This window comes from Symphalangus syndactylus, chromosome 20, assembly GCF_028878055.3.
Source record: "Symphalangus syndactylus isolate Jambi chromosome 20, NHGRI_mSymSyn1-v2.1_pri, whole genome shotgun sequence".
NCBI lineage: Eukaryota > Metazoa > Chordata > Mammalia > Primates > Hylobatidae > Symphalangus > Symphalangus syndactylus.
The window spans coordinates 7,968,127-7,988,001 of NC_072442.2; the positions used below are offsets into that span (position 1 = coordinate 7,968,127).

At 37.9% G+C, this 19,875-nt stretch overlaps 1 protein-coding gene across 10 annotated transcripts in view; it reads left to right on the forward strand.

The window, feature by feature from the left end:
• Positions 1-15,081, forward strand: part of LUC7L3 (LUC7 like 3 pre-mRNA splicing factor) — a 33,486-nt gene extending 18,405 nt beyond the window's left edge. For 2 of the 10 annotated variants that reach the window (XM_055258492.2, XM_055258500.2), the window contains 9 exons: positions 2,660-2,699; positions 3,454-3,598; positions 4,006-4,080; positions 6,061-6,165; positions 7,014-7,175; positions 8,083-8,366; positions 8,903-9,063; positions 12,868-13,008; positions 13,114-15,014. In XM_055258492.2, coding sequence (XP_055114467.1) covers positions 2,660-2,699; positions 3,454-3,598; positions 4,006-4,080; positions 6,061-6,165; positions 7,014-7,175; positions 8,083-8,366; positions 8,903-9,063; positions 12,868-13,008; positions 13,114-13,304 — 1,304 coding nt within the window. In that variant the 3' untranslated portion in view covers positions 13,305-15,014. Of the gene's footprint in view, positions 1-475; positions 539-2,659; positions 2,700-3,453; positions 3,599-4,005; positions 4,081-6,060; positions 6,166-7,013; positions 7,176-8,082; positions 8,367-8,902; positions 9,064-11,591; positions 11,718-12,867; positions 13,009-13,090 lie in introns of those variants that run through there. The other 8 variants (XM_063629903.1, XM_055258493.2, XM_055258499.2 and 5 more) reach the window with 8 other exon arrangements.
• Positions 15,082-19,875: the final 4,794 nt, after the last annotated feature.

The following is a 19,875-nucleotide window of genomic DNA, read 5'->3' on the forward strand; positions in this document are numbered from 1 at the left end:
CACCCCCTGTTGTGACACCCCAAAATGTCTTCAGACATTGCCAGATGTCCCCCAGGATGCAAAATTGCCACTAGTGTAGGTGGTCCTGTGCATCTGTTGATCTTACTCTCCTCCCCATAGACCCCAGGAGAAGAGAGGGTTATTTTCTGGAGAAATTGGACTAGAGAGACTAGTTTATCTGAACCACAAAATAGAAAAAAAAATTGACTATTTCCTCAGTTCTTTCAAGGATGGTACATAACCAGGATCATTCTGGATACATAAAAGAAGTCAATTCATTATGTACAATGTTTGCCTTAGAGCATTAGGAGCGTATTAAGGTAGCACCAGTCTAGATCTTGAGATTGCAGACACAGCATGGGCAGTAGTAAGTTAAAAAAAGAATGTAAAAGAGAGCAAATGAATCTGTATTTTTATTGGTGGGGCTCTCCTCTGCCCTCTTCCTGGAAGGATACAGCCAGATGTTTTTCCCCAGGCAGAAGAAAAGAGGATTCTTCTCTAGAGAAAGTGAACAGTTCCTGAGAAGTGATCTCTACAGGTACTGACCCTTGGGGAATCTCTTAAAAGAAAGTCTTACTGCCTGATTTTCCTATGATAAAGCCCATTCATGAGCTGACAAACCCTGCCTAATCCCTACTAACTTCCAGTCAGATTTTGGAAGTGTCTTTAAAAAATTAGTTGCTTGCCGAGGATCACCAGCCAGACGTTCGAAGAAAGCCTTCAACACAAGAGATTAACAAAACCAACAGAGAAAGAAGAATTTAGTGGAATTGGAGATAATGGGGAAAGCAGAAGAGAGATTCTTCAAAATCTTAAGAAATTTAGTATCTTCAGAGACATATGAGAAGACACTATATTCTTCAGCAATAATAGGATGCCATAAAGAGGGAACTTGTGGAAAAAGTTTGAAAAACATTTTTTGAAAAACAGCTCTTAGAATTAAAACTGGAGAAATAGAACTAAAATCACTGGAAAGATTTGAAAATAAAATTAAGGAAATTTACTGGAATGTTGGGCAGTATGACAGAAGGATTTTTTAAAAACTTAACAAGAACTGTACTACCAGCTTAATAGTTGTGGACAGAATAAAAGCAGAGGGAATTGCTTAAGATAAAAAATTTGCGGTACTAAAGGACATTCATCTTTAGGTTGAGCAGGCCCTACAAGTGATCAGGACAGTGAATGAAAAAGATCCATACCTAGGCATACCCCTGTGAAATTTTAGAACATGGGGGTGGTGGGGGTGGGTGTAGGTCACAGAATTATGAATCAGAATGGCCTAAGACTGGTCAGTAACAACGGGGGAAGTTGAAGACATTGGAGAAACATCGTCAGGGTGCTGAGTGAAAATGTGTCTGCCAAGCTTAGCTATATAGTCAAACATCAACAATATGAGGGGAAAAAAGACATTTTCAGATATACAGGGTCTCAACAGATTTATCTCCCATGGACCTTTTTTCAGGAAACTCCACCAAAACATGTCCATAAACTAAGAAAGAGGAAAGAAAAAACAAGAGATCCAGTAATTCTCATCTACTACAGAGCAGAAAAGGAATTCATCAGGACAATAATTCTCTAGTGAGCTTAGAAAATAAGTATCCCAGATTGAAGTAAGGCAGAAGGCCCATGGAAGAAAATAAAACTGATGATCTGATATATTTTGAGTCATATGTGAAATTAGTATTGAGATAGTTTCTATAGCTGAGTTGAAGTGTTTGAGAAGAATTTGAAAATATAGAGAAAAAACTAGGCTCACACCTGTAATCCCAGCACTTTTGGAGGCAAAGGAGGGCAGATCACTCGAGGTTAGGAGTTCAAGAACAGCTTGGCCAACAGGGTGAAATCCTGTCTCTACTAAAAATAAAAAAAAATTACCCAGGCATGGTGGTGGGTGCCTGTAATCCTAGCTACTTGGGAGGTTGAGGCAGGAGAATCCCTTGAACCTGGTAGGCGGAAGTTGCGGTGAGCCAAAATTTCGCCGGTGCACTCCGGCCTGGGCGACAGAGCAAGACTCTATCTCAAAACAAAACAAAACAACAACAAAAAACATCAGAAGTGTCTCATAATGCACCTTTGTTTGGCCTGACAGTGAATAGTACTTGCATAATATGAACACTAAGTGTTTATTTATCCAAAAATTTTGATGTCTAGGATTGATAAATAGCAAAATAAGCATAGAATTTTAAAAGGTGGAGGTAAATTCGAGAAGAAATGGAGAAGAGTTAAGATAATTGCTTTTTAGAGGTGGGAAGAAGTAGGAGTTAGGCACTAGTCTAGTGCTATTTGACTTTATATACAGATTTGAAAATAATAAAGTCAGCAATGGTTCAGTACAGTGGTCTGCCCCCATCAGTTTTCTTTAGTGATGGCAGTAAGGAACAATTTCCTTTCACCTTCCCTCCCTTTTTCCCTCCCTCCCTTCTCTTTTAACCATATATGGTTGCTATCCATTATATTGACTTTGAAGACTGAGCATATCAATTTTATACCCTATTTGGTTATGATGCTTCATGATTCAGTAGGATCAATTTAGATGGCTACAAACTACTCAGTGATAAAGTGAATCCTTTTTCTTTTTAAAAAGAAAAATAACTTTTTTTTGGCAAGAAAAGGTTGCTAATAATCACAGATAATTTATACAATTATATTTTTCCCCCAGGTCCATGTGAAAAAATTCATGATGAAAATCTACGAAAACAGTAAGTTATTTTGCTTGTCATTTCCCCCCCAGTTATTAGTTGGTTTAAGAGAGACAAGGGTTGAGGAATAATTGGAATTAAATGTAAAATGAGTGTCTGAGAGAAGTCCAGTCACTCGCTGGGGATAGTAAGAAAGTTCTGTAGCTTCACTAATGATACTGATAGCTACCACATGAGTTTACCCTGTATGTCAAACTTTTTTTTCTATAGCTCATTTGCTTTTTTTTTTAAAAATGAGTCTCACTGTGTCGCCCAGGCTGGAGTGCAGTGGTATGATCTTAGCTTACTGCAACCTCCGCCTCCCAGGTTCAAGGGATTCTCCTGCCTCAAACTCCTGAGTAGCTGGGATTACAGGCGCCCACCACCATGCCTGGCTAGTATTTTGTATTTTTAGTAGACACAGGGTTTCACCATGTTGGCCAGGCTGGTCTCAAACTGCTGACCTCAAGTGATCTACCCACCTCGGCCTCCCAAAGTGCTGGGATTACAGGCATGAGCCACCACGCCCAGCCCCGATTTTATTCATGAGACTTGTCCTAGGTCCAGGGTCATAGATCCAGTACAGTGGTAAAGCTAGAGGTTAAACCCCTGTGTAAAGCTCTATGATGAGGGGCAATCAGAAAGTCACTTCAAATACACCTGGTTTACCCTGCAGCCTAAATGCAGTAGTCGTTGAGGCTAGTTAAGATAGAACATTTGAGTTGTAATGGCTGAAGATTTGGAAATGAGTACTTGTTTATTTTCATGTTACCAGGTATGAGAAGAGCTCTCGTTTCATGAAAGTTGGCTATGAGAGAGATTTTTTGCGATACTTACAGAGCTTACTTGCAGAAGTAGAACGTAGGATCAGACGCGGCCATGCTCGTTTGGCATTATCTCAAAACCAGCAGTCTTCTGGGGTAAGTGAAATCAATTCAGTCTTTGTAAAGGGTCCTAGTTTTCTGGAGATTCAGAGACCTCCCTAATATTTTTGAAACTTGTCTTCTGTTCATTACTTTGTTCTTTTAAAATGATATGAAACTTACAAGGCATTCATTTTTTTTTCCAGTCTTTATTAGCAAACATAACATTGATTTTGCTAACCATAAGATTTTTCTTTCTTTTTTCTTGAGGCCAAGATTTTTCTCTTAAATAGTAGTAACTGACAACATGTGATTGACCAACAGAAGTTGAAGATAATTGAATTACTATCCTTTCAATTAAGCATTTTAATTATTAAATAGAAATATTATGTATGGTATGTGCAAGTTTGCATGTTTATCTTTGTTTTCAACTTGTTGGTAATATGTTTTATTGTCTTCAACAGGCCGCTGGCCCAACAGGCAAAAATGAAGAAAAAATTCAGGTTCTAACAGACAAAATTGATGTACTTCTGCAACAGGTGAGAATTGTGTGCATTAATGTCAGGAAATAATTTGAAACAGGCATGTAACCGGCAAAAATATAAGGATGGGCCAAGCATGGTAACTCATGTGTATAATCCCAGCACTTTGGGAGGCCGAGGCTGGAGGATTGCTTTTCAGCCCAAGAATTTGAGACCAGTCTGGGCAACAAAGCGAGACCCGGTCTCTACAAAAATTAGGCAGGGTGATGGCGTGTACCTGTGGTCCCAGCTACACAGGAGGCTGAGTTAGGAGAATTGCTTAAGCCTGCAAGGGTGAGGCTGCAGACGTGTCTGTGCCACTGCACTCCAGCTTGGGCAACAGAGTGAGACCTTGTCTTGTGTGTGTGTGTGTACATGTACCTTTATATGTATCTGAAAGGATAGCAAATATGAAAAGATGCTCAACACTATTAGTTGTTAGGGAAATACCGATTAAAACTACAATCAGATACCTATTTGACACCTATTAGAATAGCTAAAATGAAACTGATCATACCAGCTATTGGCAAGGATGTGAGCCAACTGGAACTGGGGTATAATATTGCACAACCACTTCGGAAAAAAATAGTCTCATTTTTTTCTTTCATATTCCTGCAGATCGTATTGGAGTCTGTTTTGTTGTTGTTGTTACTGTTCTTTTAAGACAGTCTTGCTTTGTCACCCATGCTGGAGTGCAGTGGCACGATCTCAGCTCACTGCAACCTCTGCCTTCCAGGTTCAAATGATTCTCCTGCCTCAGCCTCCCAAGTAGCTAGGATTACAGGTGTGCGCCACCATCCCTGGCTGATTGTTGTATTTTTAATAGAAATGGGGTTTCACTGTGCTGGCCAAGCTGGTCTCAAATTCCTGACCTCAAGTAATCCACCCACCTTGGCCTCCCAAAGTGTTGAGATTACAGGTGTAAGCCACTGTGCCTGGCCCTGGAGTTTGTTGCTTAAAAAGTTAAAAATGTACCATGAGCCATTCTACTCCCAAATATTTATCCAAGAGAAATGAAAACATATGTCTACACAAAGATTTACACTCCAGTGTTCGTGAGTGCTATATTCATAATGGCACAAAAAAATAAAAACCCAGACTGGAATCAATTAAAATACCCATCAGCAGGTGAGTGGATAATTAAATCATGATGTATCTATATGGTGGAATGCCTATCAGTAATAAAAAGGAATTAGCTACATAAGACAATATGGATGGATCTTAAAATAATTAGGCTGAGTGAGAGAAGCCAGACAAAAAAGGAATATAGACTCTATAAAATTTTAGAAAATGCATATTTACCTGTAGTGACAGAAAGCAGATCTGTGGTTGCCTAGGGATTGTGTTTGGAATTCAGGCTGGAGGAGGTACTGAAAAGAGTGGGTGGCTCACACCTGTAATCCCAGCACTTTGGGAGGATTGCTTGAGCTCAGCAGTTCAAAACCAGCCTGGGCAAACATAGTGAGATGCTGCCTCTCCTTTTTTTTTTTTTTTTTTTTTTTTAAAAAAAAAAGTCTCACGTCATCATCCAGGCTGGAGTGCAGTGGCACGATCTTGGCTCACCGCAACCTCCACCTCCTGGGTTCAAGCAGTTCTCCTGCCTCAGTCTCCCCAGTAGCTGGGATTACAGGTGCCCGCCACCATGCTTGGCTAATTTTTTTTTTTTTTTTTGTATTTTTAGTAGAGATGGAGTTTCAACATGTTGGCCAGGCTGGTCTTGAACTCGTGACCTCAGGTGATCTGCCCACCTTGGCCTCCCAAAGTGCTTGGATTACAGGCATGAGCCACCACGTCCGGCCGAAAGTGCATTTTTCTTAACACATCAGTTGTACTTTATTGAAGTATAAAAAAAACTAGGATAAATTAAACCCAAAGAGGCTTTTGTAAATAAAACTAAACAAAAAAGATGGAAAACAACCCCTAATGAACCAAGGGGAAAAAAGACAATAGTTGGGTTTGAAAGAAATCTTAACTGTTTTTTCCCCCCACTCTTCTAAGATTGAAGAATTAGGGTCTGAAGGAAAAGTAGAAGAAGCCCAGGGGATGATGAAATTAGTTGAGCAATTAAAAGAAGAGAGAGAACTACTAAGGTCCACAACCTCGGTGAGTAAACCTTATTTCACATTATCTCACCTGTCCGTTAGCAGTTAGTTAGTAGGAACTCATTTTTATTTGAGAACCTTTGAAAACTGATGTTCTAAACTTAGAGACAGCACAATTTGTAGGCCACAAGATCTGTGGCAACTACTAAGCACTGCCTGTGTGCAGTATGCAAGCAACTTTAGGTAGTACAAGAAACAAACGGGTGTGGTTGTATCCCAATAAAATGTTAGAAAAAGGCCTCTCTGGCTTGCCAATCACTGCCTTAAACCATAAATTTTCGTATGAGCCTGGTTTTATTTTCATTTTTGTTGTAGTAAATTACTCAGTACTTACTAACATCTTTGTTAAAAATTAATACACCCTTAAAATATGTAACTCTTTTAAGTGGAGAATAGAATATACGTGTTTCAGATACTGTTGATTGCAGAATATGATGGTCATTGGTTCCTCCATATTGAATAGGATATGTTCAGATTATAGTCAGTGTGCTTAGTCCCTTAATTAGTTTTGTATATGGACATCAGATCCCTTGAACCTAAGCAAGGAATGAATTCATATTAAAATAGGTGGCTTTCTGAAAGGTGATTTAAATTTTGAAAGGTAATGTGGGTGTTGAACATTGAACAGTGGGTCTCAACATTTTTTTCTGGATGATTCAGTAAGTTAGTTGCTGTTACCTTAAACATCCCTCCCTAAAAGTTGACCACTTGTAGCCCAATATTACTGATTTGGGGAAATGGAAAAGAGCAATTTACACACATTAGAAATCTTTTCTAAATGTTGAATACTTTCCTGGGATTTGTTTCTCTTCCTCAGATGTTCTTACAGTAACTGATTTATCATTTTAGACAATTGAAAGCTTTGCTGCACAAGAAAAACAAATGGAAGTGTGTGAAGTGTGTGGAGCCTTTTTAATAGTAGGAGACGCCCAGTCCCGGGTGGATGACCATTTGATGGGAAAACAACACATGGGCTATGCCAAAATCAAAGCTACTGTAGAAGAATTAAAAGTAAGTTTGTTTGTTTGTTTGTTTGTTTTGAGGCAGATTCTTGCTCTGTCACCTGGAGTGCAGTGACGCGATCTCAGCTCACTGCCACCTCCACCTCCCAGGTTTAAGCAATTCTCATGCCTCAGCCTCCTGAGTAGCTGGGAGTACAGGCATGTGCCACCATGCCTGGCTAATTTTTTTTTGTTTGTTTTGTTTTTGAGACAGTCTTGCTTTGTCACCCAGGCTGGAGTACAGTGGCGTGATCTCGGCTCACCTCAACCTCCACCTCTGGGGTTCAAGCAATTCTCGTGCCTCAGCTTCCCAAGTAGCTGGGATTACAGGCACACACTACCAGGCCCGGCTGATTTTTGTATTTTTTTAATAGAGACGGGGTTTTTTCCTGTTGGCCAGGCTGGTCTTGAACTCCTGCCTCAGGTGATCCGTCCTCGTCAGCTTCCCAAAGTGCTGAGCCCACTGCGCTTGGCCAGCCTAAGTTTCTTCTAAAGATACATTTTAGCTATTAAAAAAAATCTATTTTAGCTATAGCTACAGCTTTTAGCTATCACTAGCTATAGATAAAAATAACTATTTTAATATGGCTTAAATAGAGATATGACCCTCTCATTGATATTTTCCTATGTGTAATTATTTTTGAAGCATTGTGAGTTCTGTGAAATTTTGCTGTTTATCGAACTATGAAAGCACTTGATTTTCTTAACTCTTGAGTGTCAGAAATTTGGGAAGAATATTCCTGAGGATTTAGACAAATAATGATACCTTGTGTATATACATGGTGTTGGAATGTCTACATATCCCTTAAGGGCATCATTTCCATAAGTTGGTCTACAGGTAACTTCACATTAGTTGACCATTGTTTAACAATGCTTTAAAGTTACATTTGCATAAGAATCCAACTTGATTTTTCTAGGAAAAGTTAAGGAAAAGAACCGAAGAACCTGATCGTGATGAGCGTCTAAAAAAGGAGAAGCAAGAAAGAGAAGAAAGAGAAAAAGAACGGGAGAGAGAAAGGGAAGAAAGAGAAAGGAAAAGACGAAGGGAAGAGGAAGAAAGAGAAAAAGAAAGGGCTCGTGACAGAGAAAGAAGAAAGAGAAGTCGTTCACGAAGTAGACACTCGAGCCGAACATCAGACAGAAGATGCAGCAGGTCTCGGGACCACAAAAGGTCACGAAGTAGAGAAAGAAGGCGAAGCAGGTATATATAAAACGCCTAAGACTGATGTCCAGCTCATAATGAGTGTGCAATAACAATAATAATTTACTAGTATTATTCCTTGGAATGGTACTTGGGAAGCTCTTAAGCATCTTTAAGTGATAGGATGGGTTGTGAGAGCGGAATCAGTGAATAAAATAGTTCCATCTTCAGGGCAACTTCTGTGCCATTTCCCACCTGTCTAGGAAATTTCACACAATCTTTTTACAAAGTTAGAGTACCTGATGGTCTCTTAAGTGCTTGTCGTACTGATTCCGAGAAATAAAATATGAAATCAGCCATACTGTTTTAATTATAATTACAAATTGAAGAAGAGTCTTAAAGAGCACAACAATAACCATCTTAGCACTATTGGAGATGAATTTAGAAAGATTTTCCATAATTTTTAGTTCTTAAGATTTCTAATGTAAATATGTTTTAGAGGGTAAGTTTTACTTAGTCTTGTTAATTAATAGCATCTACTTCAAGGCCTTATCGTAATACTGGCTGAAGTTGCCTTTTGGTTTTAAATTATTAAGAAGTAGAGATCGACGAAGAAGCAGAAGCCATGATCGATCGGAAAGAAAACATAGATCTCGAAGTCGGGATCGAAGAAGATCAAAAAGCCGGGACCGAAAGTCATATAAGCACAGGAGCAAAAGTCGGGACAGAGAACAAGATAGAAAATCCAAGGAGAAAGGTTAGTTTGTATGAGAATTCAGTTCATTAAGAAACTGTTTTCACACCCTAATCGCCCCACTCACTTTTCTCCAGACACAGGCAAAGATCCATTTCATACATACTCCTTTTCACTTTGAGGAACACTGTTCAGTAGGAGACAGGCATTCTTTCCCCCTCTCTTACTTAGATTTGTGAAAATGACAGTTTATCTCGTGTTTTCTTAGATGTTAAACAACATCTTTCAGTTGATAACCTGAAGGTTTTTCATGTAGATTCTTTTAATTATTACATTACCTTTCAGGGTTATTAGGCGTAGGATTTATCATATTACCTTGGTTATTGGCTACTTTTTTTTTTTTTTTTACACACTGCAGTGTTTCATAATATGTCTTACAAAGTGAGTGTACATTGTTGCATTAGTCTTCATTTGTAGCATTCATTTAAGTTAGTAATTAACATCTAAGTCCCTACAAGTTGAATTGCTTACATGTGTCTTACCCATGTTTTCAATGGGATCAACATGCTCTTTCCCCTCTACTTTTTTTCTTTTTCTTTTTCTTTTTTTTTTTTTTTTTGTGGCATCCCAGTAGCTGATTTACTGTGCTGTTGGCACTATTAATGGACTTTTTAGTTTTGTGTGGTATGTTTTCACAAGAATATTCTCATCTAACTTAGCCTTTATTGGAAGATAATTCTGTTAACCATCAGGGTCTCCTGTCTGAGTTTTGTGTTCTTCTATTTTGTATTTTTTAAATAAAAGATATAAAATATCTTTTATTTTGTATTGAATGAGCTGTTGTGCTTTGCATGGTTTTAGGAATGAGAGAAGGGTCCTATTTCTGATTTTCTCAGCTCTTCTTGTTTCATTTCATTCTACCTGTCTCCGTGTTTAATCACCAGCATAATATATGTGCTGCTATTAAGGTTTATTATACTAGTCTTTTATGTGTTATTATATCCTTTAATAGAACTGTCCTGGTTTTTTGTTTTCGTTTTTCCTCTAGACTCAGCTAGAACTAGCAGCACAAACCATGGACATATTTTTTGGTCTCTGCTTTTATTAAAATAAGCACACATTCTTTTTCTGAAATATTTAACATATATTGGCTTTTACTGTAATGTGAGAAAGTGTTGAAAACTTTTGTCTTACTGCCAGATGTGCTAGTGTTTGCCATTGAAGTTGAGAACTTGCTTCTGTGAATCAAAAGGCAGTTGCTACAAAGGGTTAATGGACTTAACATTAGATTTAAGAATGTTTTACCCAATCTTTTTGCAAGACTTTCTGTGTAATGTATTTTTGGGATGAGAAGTCAACTCTTAAGAGCCAGGTATGACTATCAGGTCAAATTAATAATATTTGTTTTGAGAAAGTTTTTGGTTTTACATTTCCTATTGTTAGCTTTAGTTGCTCTATTCTGTGTTATCATTTGTGCCACTTAAAATTGTTGGGTTGGTTCGTAGGGATAAAAGCTAGCTAGCCTTCATAACTACGTGAAGTCAGAGTTGAGTAGTAAATGACACTGGCCTGACTAAAAACAGGCATATTTGTGTAATTTCTGGATAGAGCAAAAAGATGTCCAGAGTTGCTTACCTTTAATCCTAAAATTGTAATGATGATGACATGAAATTTAGTAAAACTTTTTATTGTTTTTTTTTTTTCAGACAGGGTCTCAGTGTCACCCAGGCTGAGTGCAGTGGCACGATCCCGGCTCACTGCAGCCTCTACCTCCCCGGCCCAGGTGATCCTCTCACCTCAGCCTCCTGGGTGGCTGGGACTGTAGGTGCATACTACCATACTTGGCTATTTTTTTTTTTTTTTTTTTTGGTAGAGATGGGGTTTTGCCATGTTGTCCAGTGTGATCGTGATCTCGATCTCCTGGGTTCAAGCAATCCTCCTGCCTCAGTCTCCTAAAGTGCTGGAGTTATAGGTGTAAGCCACCATGCCTGGCCCCTAGTAAAACTTTTCTTTAAGCAGAATAAGCTGAGTTATGTTTAGATTAGCAACAGACAGGGATTTTCCATGTGTGAGACTTGGTGCAAAGAGAGAAGATACCAAGAAAACTGTATCAGGTTTGTCTCCCATGATTGGGTATGCTATGACAGAGGTAAACATTGGAATCTCTTTTAGAAGTGATATAATTTATTGGCATTTTGAAAATGCTATGTAAAAATAATTAAAAATCAGTGTGCAGATGAGTGAATTAAAAAAATGTAAAAAAAAAAAAAAATACAGAAAAGAAACTACCATGTAGCCATCCAGGCACTCTTATAAATGACTGAAGATCTGGACTTTGGGACCAGGTGTGAGCCACAGTGGGCATTTATTAATGGCAAATGAGAAAGAGCAAGTTTATTACTCCAGGTGCTATGATAGAAGCAGTTTATCTCACTCCACAAATGAAAAGTGGTTTCTCACACAAAGCTGTCAGCAACCAATGTAAGGTGCTCTCTTTGTCAAGAGAGTTTCCTTTTTTCATCCATAGCCCTAAAATCCACCACAAATTGTGGATGTCCTTAGGACTATTAAGATCTACCATATTTACATAGGGCAGAAGATAAGATTATTGGACTGACTACTAGTCCTCTACGGGACAACAAGACGACTCTTCCTCATTGAAGCTACCTGTGCACCGGAGAAGCCCATAAGGCACAAAGGGAGGACTTTCCCACAAGGTCAGTTAGAGCCCACTGTCCTGGCACAGTTCTCACAAGTGGACAGACAGACATGAAGCAAGTCTTGCGCTTAACTACTTGGACATTGCTTTGTGTATTTTGCAAGTGTTATGGACTAAATATGCTCTTTTACATAAGATCTTCAGTTCTCTGAGTGGGTGCCCCTCCCATACCATATTTTGTTTTCATTACTGTCTCTCTCCTAGATATTTGGTGTTATGTCTTCATAACTGTGCAGAAACTATGTAGAGGGTTCTGTTTCTCTTAAAATGTCTTTTTGTCTTATTAACTACTCTGCCAGACCAGCTATTCTTAGTAAGGGGAAAAGTAATTTTTCCAGAAAGTTCCTAGTTGGCTTTTTAACATTTTCTGTAGAAATTTTTTGTTGGGGGAATACTTGGAACCGAAAAGGCTAGACTATGCTTGCTCTGGTGTACTACTTTTACCTCTAGTCTGAGGTCTACCCATCCAAAGAATAGTAGAGGAAAAAGTTGTTTACCTTTTTCATTCTTAATTTGCAGCTGAGTTGAATTTTAATTTCTCTTTTTGGAAAAACAATCTCAGATGGCATATATATTACTTTTCTTAGCAAAGCACAAAAGTTCAGTTGCTCAGATTGGGATTTAAGATCATTTTCTTTCATTAGGCTTATCCTTCTTGGATATTCAAGTATATATATATAATTTTTTGCATTTAAACATATGTAGTTGTATTTTTTAAAACATGCCTGTTATAAACATTCAACTTTTTTTCACCTTTTGGGGTCACCATTTTTACCCTTCTAACAATAATTGAACCTCATGTGAACATAGTTTTGTATGCTGTCTTTTATACCTTTCCCAGTGCTTTTTGGTGGTTTTTACCCACAGTGAAATTTACTTAAATATTATATTCTGCAATGTGCTTAATATCTTCTCACCAATTGAGAGAATTTACCCACTGTTTTACCTTTTGCTTCCTTGAATTCCCTTTCCTGCCTTCTCTCTCATATATTACAGATTTTATCCCTTTGGTAAATTCACCAAACCATTGCTTGCAGTCTGTGGGAAATGATTGTCTCTCATCTCTCAGTTGTTTCACTTTTTTTCAAAATCATGTCTTTATTGTATTTTACTTTAAAATCCATGGTCAATGTCTTCTTTTATGGCAGAAAAGAGGGGATCTGATGATAAAAAAAGTAGTGTGAAGTCCGGTAGTCGAGAAAAGCAGAGTGAAGACACAAACACTGAATCGAAGGAAAGTGATACTAAGAATGAGGTCAATGGGACCAGTGAAGACATTAAATCTGAAGGTGACACTCAGTCCAATTAAAACTGATCTGATAAGACCTCAGATCCGACAGAGGTAAGTGTATTGTTTCTCACTTTGATTAGGGCTTTTTGTTACTGTTTGACAGTGCAGCGTAAGTATGCACAGATGAAGATGGAACTAAGCCGAGTAAGAAGACATACAAAAGCCTCTTCTGAAGGAAAAGACAGTGTAGTCCTGCAAAACATTTTGAGGTACATTGTTTTGTCTCAGCTATTTTGTAGCAGACTCGTGCCCCCATTAGTGTGCCTCTTTGGAAATTATCGTCCACATTTGTAATATAGTCGCCATTGAAAAGTTAATTATCCTTTTTTTAGGGATTTTGATGTCATTTCTTTTTTTTTTTTTTTTAATAAAAAGGTTGAACTGTTTTTTTTTCTTTTTGGTATTAAGTCCATCTTGTGTTGGTACATTGGCAGAGACATATGCTTTAAAAACTTAAATATTTCGGAGGCACATGTTGGACTACTTTGTTTTAATTAAACTGCTAGTATTTCTTTGTCAAGGATGTTTCTAGTTTTTTGCTTTATTGCCTTGCATTCTAATGCAGTTTGTTCTGTAACTCGAGAGCCAGTAGCATTGGATTGATGGAAGTGTAGGGTTTATGAATTATTGCAGCTGACTACCATACCTCACACAGCGTTGGTGTTGTGAGCGGCCCATGAAAAGCCAAATTAAAAATCAAGGATTCAGTCAAACTAAGCAGGTACTCATGCCAGGTACTCCTTTCTCTACCCACATCCATGTTTGAATGCTATTGCCTGTGATCTTTACGCTTAACTGTTGTGTATCTTTTTTGTTCTTTACAAGAAGTGCAGAGGGGTTTTTTGTGTATTGCGTGAAAACTTATCAAACAAATGTTAACAGAATGGAATTTTTTTTCAACTGTATGTAGGGCTGCAGTGGTGGCCAGAATTAGATATCTTTAAAGAATTTTAAATACAATAAACACTTCATATTATTCGCCTTGTTACACTCAATGCAATTCTCAAGTCTATAAGAGGTATGTGCTTAATATTTCCTACTGTGTAGGAGAATTTGCAGTCAGCCATAGGTATGTAGGGAGTTACTCACTGGCTGATACATTTAAAGCAGCAGTGTGAATAGCAAGGACAGACACCTTCAATTTGTGAAATCAAAGAACTGATGCACTGTATAGAATCAATTTGGGCTTTTAAAGAACTGTTAAAAGTTAGGTACTGTAAGTGTTCTTAAAACCTGTAAACTTCATTCTGTGGGCTAGTGGCGTGGGACAAAATATTCCTAATGAAAGGAAGTACCAATTAGTTGATTTGTTGGTGGCATTCCCCTTTTGGGAAAGCAATATAAGGTTATGTCTGTGTGTGTCATTCACACGTAGGCAAGCATACACAGGCACATGGCTTTAAGAACCACACTGATGCCTTGATAATTAAAAAGAATACAAGCATTCCATATACACATGTTAATTAGCAGTTAGTGACTGGGCCAACACTTTCTCATAAAAATTGGCCTTTTACATGTTGTCTAATTATCATTTTTCCCCAAATTTTGCGTTGTAGGACTACTGTTCGAAGATTTTTGGAAGAATACTGAGAACGGCATAAAGTGAAGATCGACATTTAAAAAATGAGGTGAAAGAAAGCTATAGTGGCATAGAAAAAGTATAAAGCTCAGTTAGTTTTTTTATTATTATTATTATTATTAAAAGTTAATTCAGGACTGATGTGACCTACTAGATTTCAGAACATGTGTTAATAGTATATATGCCACTGAAAACTTAGGTCCTGTATCATACTTTTTTCTTTAAGACTTTTTAAGAAATACTACTTAAACATGTGGCTTGCTCAGTGTTTAATTGCAAGTTTTCATTCTTGGACTTTGAAAACAGGATTAAACGTTAGTATTCATGTGAATCAGACTAAGTGGGATTTCATTTTTACAACTCTGCTCTACTTAGCCTTTGGATTTAGAAGTAAAAATAAAGTATCTCTGACTTTCTGTTACAAAGTTGATTGTCTCTGTCATTGAAAAGTTTTAGTATTAATCTTTTTCTAATAAAGTCATTGACTCTGAACTAGTCCCCTGTTTTAAATACAAGAGTTACACTATTACTAGAGGTGTTGGTGTACAGTTTTATCTAATCTGTTCTGTTTAAGACTAATTTTTATAGACTTTCTAATGTTTTAAATAATGGTGCTTCAATTTTAGGTGGTTATGAATAAATTTGAATTTTGCTTTTAATAACAGAGATGTACAGTGAACTAGAATATATTTTTACATCCCTGAGAGATTCATTTAGTAGAAAATTCCAAGTATCCTTCTGACAAGCACTCTAGCTAGCTAGCTATGAAATGATGTAGAAAAGCATTCAAGAGCTAGTTTTTGTTAAGTCCTGTATCAAGATTTCTTCTAACCCGGCTGTGTCAGTTTATAAATGTACTTGTGTATAGGGTGTGTAGTATATATGGCAAGGGTTTTTCCCCCCTCTCTTAAGTGATTATTTTTGTGTCACATCTAGGAAAACTGGCAGCATGTTTCTATCGCCAGCTTCTTCAACTGTATAAAAATATTCTCTCCAGCTACGTATATACACACATACATATATATCATAGCAATTCCTTGTGGTTTATAACTTTCAAATACTGCTGTCAGTTTATAGGTAAAGAAACAGTGTGTTAAATGACTTACCCAGGGAGGGTCCTGTGGCTTCATGTTTATGGAGTTGCTAGGTCTCTGCCTCATGGTCCAGTGCCTAACTGTTAAGCCACTATGTTCATTCTAATAGGCATAATGAATTGTTAAAGAATTTACTAAAATCTCTTCCACCAAATTTTGAAAAATAATGAAGCCCCCACTTTAGAGGCTCTGTATGAAAAAATGCTGTGGAGACAGCCCTCCTGGCTCCTTAGCTGATCCTGGAGATTCAGCAATAGATGAATGGGTTATCTCTGAATTTGTAAGAGATGATTCACATGAAGATTAAGGTAAAATGGGAAGTAAAATCTAACAAACACAAAGATAGCTCCCAGGCACTGCTTTGTGTAGTTTGACAAGAGTGTGGTTGTAGCAGCAAAGGACTTAAAGTGATAGTTTTTAAACCATATTCTGTCCCTAAGTATTAAAAAATCTAGGAAGTTACTAAAATAACAGATTTGTTCTGCTCTGCCTCATCTAGAATCAACGTCTAACTTAAATGAAGTATAATAAATGAGTTCATATGAAAAGGCTTCCTCTGTGGACACTTAGATCTATTATAACTATTGAAGTTACCTGGGATTTGGGGGCAGTGGGAGGAGGACCTGCCTCCCCAGGGCATCTATGACTAAGGCCTGGCTTTAGTTACGGAGAGAGACCTAGAAGTTGAATTTTACACCCAAAATTGTTGTGACTGAAGAGGAACTGATTCTTGCTAACCAGCTCACAAGAATCCAGTATTGAGACCAGTTCACTAGAAGAAACAAACATTTCTGCCATGCAGACCAAAAAGTTATTAGTTGGTGAATATGTATTTTCTCTTTGGAAAGTCTTTAAGGGGAGCAAACCAGTTTTAATCAGATTGCTTTGGAAGTTTGGAATCTGCAATCAGTTGGTCTTAAAAAAAAAACTGTATTTTGGAAATTTAAAGACATACACAAAAGAGGAACAATATAATTAATCTCTGTTAACTCATCACCAACAAGACTCATGACCACTCTTATACTTCATGAGTGATTGTATTTGTATCCACTGTCTTCTATTATTTTCGAGCAAGTCTCAGACACACCACTTAATCTGTAAATAATTCAGCATGTATCTCTAAAAGACAAAGATCTCTTAAATAACAGTTCATTAGTATAAAACAAATTGGGTAAACTTTTGTTGGTCATCAAACTATATTAGCACTGGTCCAATAGTTTAATTTTCATTGAGCCTTTCAAGAGGATCGACCAGTCTGCTGCTCAAGACATCCTCTCTTCTGGAATGTGGAGATAATATATATCATGCTCCTTTTTGTTAAAACACGTTTTGTTTTGTTTGTTTTTTTTTTTCCCTTCAAACACATTCATTTTTCAGTTTGGGTTGAAACATCCTTCTTGTTTTCTTGATCTTGAGCTTATAATAACCTAGTCATATTGCTCAGCTCAGATATTTTTACCCCGTCTCCTTAGGCATTCTGGTTCCTTAAATACAGTTAGTGTCACAGAGGATAACCAACCTTATTTCCGAGGTCTGAGAACACTTGGACCACATATTGGTTGAGCTCAGCCACCTTCTGATTAAAGTTTTCAGAGTTGTAAGAACTGAAAATTTTTATCGCGGAGGTTCTCTGAGCCCTCATCCATTCTGTTTTTTAAAAATGCATTGCAGATGGGCTATGTGAATATGTTTTTAAACATCTGATAATGTGCATGAAACAGAAAACACTTGAAGTTATTATGTGTACAATTATGTGAGATGGGACTTCATTCAGGATTGGTTTTCAAGTTTGATTTCCTGAGGGATTTTTTAGTTGTTTGTGAAAGAACCCCAGGTCTACTTTTGGAATTTTGTATTATAATTGTAATGTTGCCCATGGTTAAAAAAAAAGTGTTTAGTGATCTGTGTCTCCTGCTACTCCTATCTCTCTGTTTTTCCTCTGCAGGAGCTTGCTGCTGTTAACAGTTATTCTTCCAAGTAGTTTTCTTTGTGGGGAGATGGGAGGTGGGAGGAAATGTAAACATATATGTATAGATCTTTCAAAATATATGACGGTATACCCGTATGTTCTGAGTCTTGCTGTTTTTACCTGGTAATATTTAGAAACATTTATTTTGAGATAAAGGAGACAGCACTTGTAAGTTGAACCTGTAGTTTTAAAAAGTACATTTCAAGTAAACCAAAGCAGAGAAGTAAATGTATTTTTCATTGCTGTATCAGAATTTTGAATTTACTATTTTAAGAATTCAAGAGTTTTGTAGCTGATCTATTTCCTCCCCTCGGCCATCCCAAATAGGTCATTTGTCAACAGATTTCAGAATGTTTAGGAACAACAACTTTGGGAAACCGGAAACAATTTGGCATAAGTGGGTGTGCCATAACCTCTCTCGTAGCCATTCACTCCCGGATACATACCCTAGAGAAACTCTTACACATGCGTACCAGGGGATGGATTTAAGCATTGTGTGTAATAGGAAGAAAAGAAAAAACCTGGGAAGACCCCAAGTGTCCACCAACAGTGTTGGATAAATACTGTGGTATATTCCAACAGTGGAATTCCACAGAAGTGAAACTGAACTGCAGCTATGTATGTGAACATGGACAAAACTCAACAACAGAAGGATCAAAAAAAGCAAGTTACAGAAGAATACATCACTATGGTTCCATTTCAATGAAAGTCAAAAACAGGCTGTCAAATACATGATAGAAGGAAACGATTAAGACAAAATTTAGTGTTAGCCATTTTGATGGAGAGAGGTAATCATGAGGGCACAGGGGTCTTCAGAGGAACTGGTGAGGGTCTATTTCTGAAGCCCTGTGGGCATTTTTTTTAAGCTGTATGTCTATGTGCTTTTGTATGTATGATATTTCTTAATAAAATTTAAAAAGTGGGAAAAAGTCTTGGTGTAGGTAGTTACTAATAGATATATAAGCTGTAGTGTATTTCATAAAATTAACCATCAGTGAGTGACAAATTTAAAGATGCTGTTTCTTGAGTGCCCAATTTAAGGCTTTTTTTTGAGACAGGGTCTCTGTCTTGTCACCCAGGCTGGAGTGCAGTGGCACGAGCTCAGCTCACTGCATCTTCCGCCTCCTGGGTTCAAGCTATTCTCGTGCCTCAGCCTCCCAAGTAGCTGGGATTACAGCTGCACACCACCACACCTGGCTCATTTTTTTTGTATTTTTAGTAGAGACGGTTTCACCATATTGTCCAGGCTGATATTAAAACTCCTGACCTCTAATGATCAGGCCCACCCTGGCCTCCCAAAGTGCTCGGATTACAGGTACGAGCCACCGCGCCCAGTCTTCAAATTGAGGTCTTAATTGTAGTTCTTAAAAAGCTAGAAACGGCAACAAGAGCAAGACTCCGTCTCAAAAAAAAAAAAAACTAAGAAAAATCTAAATGTATGTTTTCTGTGTGATACCTTATTTTCATCTTAGCATAATTTCTACTTGTCTGCCAGCCAGGGAGCTTTTGTTTTCCTGTCTAAACAGCTTCCAAAGAAGCTTTTCTCAGATTTATGCCATTCTGGGAAAGAAAACTGCTTTACTGTGCTGTACTCCTTCCCATGGCCCAAGTTAGATGGTCACCTCAGAGAGGCTGCTGCTTCGGCCTTGTTCTAATTTTAGTAGGTGTACTGTGAACACAAAAATGTTTGTTCTTTAAAAAGAGGAAAGTGATTGAAATTTGAATTGGCAGATTCATAAGGTTCATATAACTAAGGCCCTACGTCAGTTCACAGCAGCCCTGTTACCCCTCAACTATGCTCCAGGTGAGACTTGGATCCCCTCAGTATGAACATAGGGCTTGGCTGTGAGTTCGTCCAACACATCCCTGAGTGCTCCTATGTGCTGTGGAGTGACTGATAACCTTTGGATACACCAAGAACAAAATAGGTGCAGCTCCAGTTCCCCCCACTATGGAATCTGTCCTCACGGCAGCAGTGGCACCCTCAGGGCTGTGCCTAGTACACAGGACTTCTGAAAGGGGAGTGGAAAGGGGTAGTGCTGTTGAGTTACTACTCACCCTATTAGTTGAAAGTGCACAGAGGTAATGAACAACTAAGAATTCTAGGTCATTTCATATTTTATTTTAACCTAAGTAGTTCTGGGACTTCTCAGGATGGCATTTTGGTACGTGATTAATTTCACTTAAGGCCATTTTAAAAGTGGAATTGGCCCGGCGCGGTGG